At 47.1% G+C, this 6393-nt stretch overlaps 1 protein-coding gene and 1 long non-coding RNA gene across 2 annotated transcripts in view; both read left to right on the top strand.

The window, feature by feature from the left end:
- The first annotated feature begins 316 nt into the window (after positions 1–316).
- LOC124030176 (solute carrier family 43 member 3-like) lies at positions 317–2111 on the top strand. The gene is made up of 2 exons (XM_046341630.1): positions 317–1213; positions 2053–2111. The coding sequence occupies exons 1-2, from the start codon at positions 982–984 to the stop codon at positions 2109–2111; spliced, it is 291 nt and encodes a 96-aa protein (XP_046197586.1). The 5' UTR covers positions 317–981.
- A 39-nt stretch (positions 2112–2150) lies between these two features.
- The window catches only part of LOC124030175, a 5444-nt gene continuing 1201 nt past the window's right edge, over positions 2151–6393 (top strand). Inside the window, exon 1 of the long non-coding RNA XR_006837914.1 lies at positions 2151–2178. This is a non-coding gene — a long non-coding RNA (uncharacterized LOC124030175). The remainder of the gene's footprint in view (positions 2179–6393) is intronic.

Raw genomic sequence — 6393 nt, forward strand, 5'->3', positions numbered from 1 at the left:
TTAGAACCAGTGAGACAGATGAACAGTGAATGTTAGAACCTGAGACAGTTAGAACCAGTGAACCAGTTAGAACCAGTGAACCAGTTAGAACCAGTGAGACAGTTAGAACTGTGAATGGCCCTGAGACAGTTAGAACCAGTGAACCAGTTAGAACCAGTAAGTGCATGAGTATGAACCAGTCAGACAGAGAGAACTATGTGGTACTTTAGAGACCAGAGAACTACGATGAACACTGTGTTCTGGAGAGAAGACGACAGACGTCCATTGGCTTTACAGGTAGAGATGTGTGTGTGTATAGTAACTTGTGAGTAGTTTCAGGAGCAGTGCCCTCTGTGCGTGTGTACTGTGTGTACTGTGTGTACTGTGTGTGTGTGTACTGTGTGTACTGTGTGTACTGTGTGTGAGAACCTAGTGCTATAGTGCCAGATGTAGTGAAAGAAAGGTTAAGATTAATACTGGCTTTTTAATCCTGCTGAGTTCCTGATGGAACCTTATTCCCTATTTACTGAAGTGCACTACCAGGGCCAGGGCTGGTCAAAGGTAGTGCACTATATAGGGAATAGTGTGCCGTTTGGGACACAGTTGCAGTAAACATGACGGACTCACCTGTGTTCTCTAACAGGCAGTCAGGCTGTCAGGAGTTCTATTCAAGGTCTAAGGTCTAGTTTGTGTTCATGTTCTACTAATTCTAGTCAATACAGATCAACACGGTGAAGTGTGAGGTAAACTAGCTGCAGGGGGGTTCACTGCCCTCATTTATTTTAGTACTTCATATTTTGGAGCTAGTCCCGCCTCATCTCCTCTTACTTTCCAAAAATACCCCTGGGGCTGAAAGGGGGCACCAATGCTGTGGTCAGAAATTGAGGGACCCACCACCACTACTACCGAGCTTCACCACCACCCCTCTGACCAGCAACACAAAGTCCTATAGGAGGAACCCGGAAGTGAAGCAGGAAGTAAGCGGCAGTGGCAGCAGAAAGCATGCTGGGATGTGGGGGCGGGGCCAAGCTGCGCCACAGTTTGACGGTGGCCTCGGGATTCGTTGAAAACCTGTGTTTCTCGGGGATAGCGTACGGCTGGGCGTCGCTGGTGTTCATCCTTAAGAACGACGGCTACTTCAGTGACCTATGTGACATCACTGCCAACGCCTCTGACCCCGGTGACATTATCACGTTGTCAGGGGAGCGGCCCAGTGATAACATTATACAGTCAGGTGAGTCATGAGCTCGCACACACAACCTCTTTCTCACACACACAACCTCTTTCTCACACACACACTTTCTCTCACACACACAACCTCTTTCTCACACACACAAACTCTTTCTCACACACACAACCTCTTTCTCACACACACAACCTCTTTCTCACACACACAACCTCTTTCTCACACCCACGCAACCTCTTTCTCACACACACTTTCTCTCTCTCACACACAAAACCTCTTTCTCACACACACAAAAGTGACTGAAGCTCACAAAACGCTCTCTCCCCCATCCCTCCTCTCTCTCTGAGACACCATTAGACAGGACGAACAGTTCTCTCTGGTCTCTCCATCCATCTTTCCTTCTCGCCCTCTCTCCAATCCCAGCCCTCCATCTTTCTCTCTCTCTGTCTCAAAATGTAGTAGACAGGAGACAGGATGAACAGTCCTCTCTCTCCGCCATCCCGCCATCTCTCTCTCTCTCTCTCTCTCTCTCTCTCACTCTCTCTCTCTCTCTCTCTCTCTCTCTCTCTCTCTCTCAGACTGTAGTGGCCTCCCGCCACTCTCTCTCTCTATCTCTCTCACACTCTCTATCTCTCTCATCCCTCCATCTCTCTCTCTCGACTGTAGTCTCAGTTCTCCCTCTCTCTCCCTCTCCCTCCTCTCTCTCAGACTGTCTCTCTCTCTCACTCTCTCTCTCTCCCTCTCTCTCTCCCTCATCTCTCAGACTGTAGTGGACAGGATGAACAGTTCTCCCTAATCTCTCTCCCCATCCCTCCATCTCTCTCAGACTGTAGTGACAGGATGAACAGTTCTCCTAATCTCTCTCCCCATCCCTCCATCTCTCTCAGACTGTAGTGGACAGGATGAACAGTTCTCTCTGGTCTTCACCGTCGCTCCTTCTCCATGAACTCCTGCGTTTTCCTCTGGGCTTCCTGTTCGACCGCTTGCACCATGGCGACCAGGCTCCTGGCCACGTGAGAATGTTTTATTATTGTAAAAAATGTATTGATGCCCAACATTTATTTTTGGGGTCAACTGACCAGGAGTGTCGTTTTACAACAATGGCTTTGTCTGAAATAGAACCCTATTCCCTATTAGTGTCCTACTGTTGACCAGAGCCCTACACTATGAGCCCCGGTCTAAAGTAGTGCACTGGGACAGGGTGTGAAATGAATTTCCAGGTGAACCAAAAGGAGAGCAGTTATTGATAAAAATCTATCAAAATCTATCCGGTTTATTCCAAAGTTCAGGAGAACCTCCAGAACAGAAGCAGAGAACATTTTCTAATGTTAATCACATTGTCACAGAAGATTCTGGAAACACCAGCCTGAGAGACTTGTAGGAATTCTCATCATCAGCTGCTACAGAATCACAGTGTTACAGAGACACAGTGTGTCTGGTTCCAAACCTGAACCACATTCAACACCAGCAGACATTTATACCGGCAGTTCAACAGGTCAAGGTTGGGACGTCCCCACTGGGCACAGACGCCAGTTCAACAGGTCTAGTTTTCCCCATTTGGCACAGACGTTGTTCAACAGGTCCATTGAAACAACATGGATTCAACGCACTTCAACAGGTCCAGTGGGACGTCCCCCTGGCACAGAGATTAGTTCCACCGATAGTTTAAACTAACATTTGGTTAATTCAAACGGAATTCAACTCCTGTTTCCCTTAACAAAGGAAACAATCACCACGTCGTTGGATTTAAGTAAATCATGTTTGGGGTGACAATATATGACATAATCTGAAATTAAATACAAGAAAATCATTTCTCCAATAATTTCCCATTACAACGTCATTGATGTGGGAAACAACAGTGGATTCAACCACTTTTGTCCAGTGGGTCAGTATTTTAGTTCCAACCGTTTAATTATAAACTAACAGGGTTAATTAAACATGGTTAACTCCTGTTTCCGTCCCCAAAGTTGAAACATCTTTATTTCCCGCACATAATCATGTTTATTACATATCAACCATATCAACAGAAAATGAAATTGAGAACTAATTCTCCTTTATTTAACCAGGTAGTCATTTTGAGATACAGACAGTGTGTTTATAGATTTATTTCCGATTGAGAATGATTTTATTTAATTGTTTGAGAATTTCACCTTTATTTAACCAGGTAGGCTAGTTGAGAACACCTTTATTTAACCAGGTAGGCTAGTTGAGAACACCTTTATTTAACCAGGTAGGCTAGTTGAGAACACCTTTATTTAACCAGGTAGGCTAGTTGAGAACACCTTTATTTAACCAGGTAGGCTAGTTGAGAACACCTTTATTTAACCAGGTAGGCTAGTTGAGAACACCTTTATTTAACCAGGTAGGCTAGTTGAGAACACCTTTATTTAACCAGGTAGGCTAGTTGAGAACAAGTTCTCATTTGCAACTGCTACCTGGCCAAGATAAAGCGTAGCAATTCAACACATACAACACAGAGTTACACATGGAATAAACAAAATATACAGTCAATAATACAGTAGAAAAAAGAAAACAAGAAGTCTGTATACAGTGAGTGCAAATGAGGTAAGATAAGGAAATAAAGGCAATAAATGGTGGCGAAGTAATTACAGTATAGCAATTAAACACTGGAATGGTAGATGTGCAGAAGATGAATGTGCAAGTAGAGATACTGGGGTGCAAAGGAGCAAGATAAATAAATAAATACTGTATGGGGATGAGGTAGATAGATGGGCTGTTTACATGATGATACTATGGTATTTTCCACATTTTGTTACGTTACAGCCTTTGTCCAAAAATTGATTAGATTGTTTTTCCCCCTCATCAATCTGCACACAATACCCCATAATGACAAAGCAAAAACTGGTTTTTGGAAATGTTTGCTAATTTATTCAAAATAAAAAACTGATATCACATTTACATAGGTATTCAGACCTTTTACTCATATCACTTTGTTGAAGCACCTTTGGCAGCGATTACAGCATTGAGTCTTCTTTGGTATGTCGCTACAAGCTTGGCACACCTGTATTTGAGGTTCTCCCATTCTTCTCTGCAGATCCTCAAGCTCTGTCAGGTTGGATGGGGACGTTGCTGCACAGCCTTTTTGAGGTCTCTTCAGACATTTCGATCAGATTCATGTCTGGGCCACTTCATGACATTGAGACTTGTCAAGCCACTCCTGTGTTGTCTTGGCTGTGTGCCAGGGTCATTGTCCTGTTGCAAGGTGAACCTTCACCCCCAGTCTGAGGTCCTGAGCGCTCTGGAGCAGGTTTTCATCAAGGATCTCTGTACTTTACTCCGTTCAGGTTTCCCTCAATCCTGACTAGTCTCCGTGCTGCTGAAAAGCATCCCCACAGCATGATGCTGCCACCACCATGCTTCACTGTAGGGATGGTGCCAGGTTTCCTCCAGACATGATGCTGCCACCACCATGCTTCACTGTAGGGATGGTGCCAGGTTTCCTCCAGACATGATGTGCCACCACCATGCTTCACTGTAGGGATGGTGTTTCACCAGACGCCAGTGCTGCCACCACCATGCTTCCTGTAGGGATGGTGCCAGAGACCCTCAGACATGATGCTGCCACCACCATGCTTCACTGTAGGGATGGTGCCAGGTTTCTCCAGACATGATGCTGCCACCACCATGCTTCACTGTAGGGATGATGCCAGGTTTCCTCCAGACATGATGCCACCACCATGCTTCACTGTAGGGATGGTGCCAGGTTTCCTCCAGACATGATGCTGCCACTGTAGGGATGGTGCCAGGTTTCCTCCAGACATGATGCTGCCACCACCATGCTTCACTGTAGGGATGGTGCCAGGTTTCCTCCAGACATGATGCTGCCCACTTTTTAAGCGCTACCATGGGGATGGTGGGTTTGTACAAGATGTAGCGGCGTATTCAGGCCAACATTTTGTTTCTCATGGTCTGAAGTCTTTGGTGCCTTTTGGCAAACTCAAGCGGGCTGTCATGTGCCTTTGCACTGTGGAGTGGTTTTCCGTCTGGCCACTCTACCATAAAAGGCCTAATTGGTGGAGTGCTGCAGAGATGGTTGTCCTTCTGGAAGGTTCTCCCATCTCCACAGAAGACCTATTGAGCTCTGTCAGAGTGACCATTGGGTTTTTGGTCACCTCCCTGACCAAGGCCCTTCTCCCCCGATTGCTCAGTTTGGCCGGGCGGCCAACTCTAGGAAGAGTCTTGGTGGTTCCAAACTTCTTCCATTTAAGAATGATGGTTAATGTGTTCTTGGGGACTTTAATGCTGCAGAATTTTTTTGTACCCTTCCACAGATCTGTACCTTGACATAATCCTGTCTCGGAGCTCTACAGACAATTCCTTTGGCGTCATGGCTTGGTTTTTGCTCTGACATGCACTGTCAACTGTGGGACCTTATAAATACAGGTGTGTACCTTTCTAAATCATGTCCAGTTAAATGAATTTACCACAGATGGATTCCAATCAATTTGTAGAAAGATCTCAAGGATGATCAATAGAAACAGGATGCACCTGGGCTCAATTTCGAGTCTTGAAGCAAAGGGTCTGAATACTTATGCAAATAAGGTATTTATTTTATTTCTAAAACCTGTTTTGACTTCCTTATTATGGGGTATTGTGTGTAGATTGCTGAGGATTTGTTTTAAATATATTTTTAGAATACGGCTTTGTGGATAACGTCAAGGGGTCTGAATACTATCCGAAAGCACTGTCTCTCTAAATCAATGTTATCATGACACCAAACCATCACAAAACTACCTATGCTCATACCCTCCCTCGCCCTACCACCCTCCTCGCCTCCCACCACCCTCCTCGCTCCTACCACCCTCCCTCGCCCCTACCACCCTCCCTCGCCCCTACCACCCCCTCGTCCCTACCACCCCCCACGCCCCTACCACCCTCCCTCGCCCCTACCACCCTCCTCGCCCCTACCACCCCCTCGCCCCTACCACCCTCCCTCGCCCCTACCACCCTCCCTCGCCCTCGCCCCTACCACCCTCCCTCGCCCTCGCCCCTACCACCCTCCCTTGCCCCTACCACCCTCCCTCGCCCCTACCACCCCCCTCGCCCCTACCACCCTCCCTTGCCCCTACCACCCTCCTCTCGCCCTACCACCCTCCTCGCCCCTACCACCCCCTCGCCCCTACAACCCTCCCTCGCCCCTACCACCCTCCCTCGCCCCTACCACCCTCCCTCGCCTTCGCCACTACCACCCTCCCTCGCCCCTACCA

Source organism: Oncorhynchus gorbuscha, unplaced genomic scaffold, assembly GCF_021184085.1.
Source record: "Oncorhynchus gorbuscha isolate QuinsamMale2020 ecotype Even-year unplaced genomic scaffold, OgorEven_v1.0 Un_scaffold_9670, whole genome shotgun sequence".
Taxonomy (NCBI): Eukaryota; Metazoa; Chordata; class Actinopteri; order Salmoniformes; family Salmonidae; genus Oncorhynchus; species Oncorhynchus gorbuscha.

Bases quoted from the DNA above. Each gene is read 5' to 3' on its own strand.
- LOC124030176 (XM_046341630.1), top strand. From the start codon at position 982: ATGCTGGGATGTGGGGGCGGGGCCAAGCTGCGCCACAGTTTGACGGTG. The intron at 1,214-2,052 runs GTGAGTCATGAG...CATCTCTCTCAG, and splicing joins TGATAACATTATACAGTCAG to ACTGTAGTGGACAGGATGAA.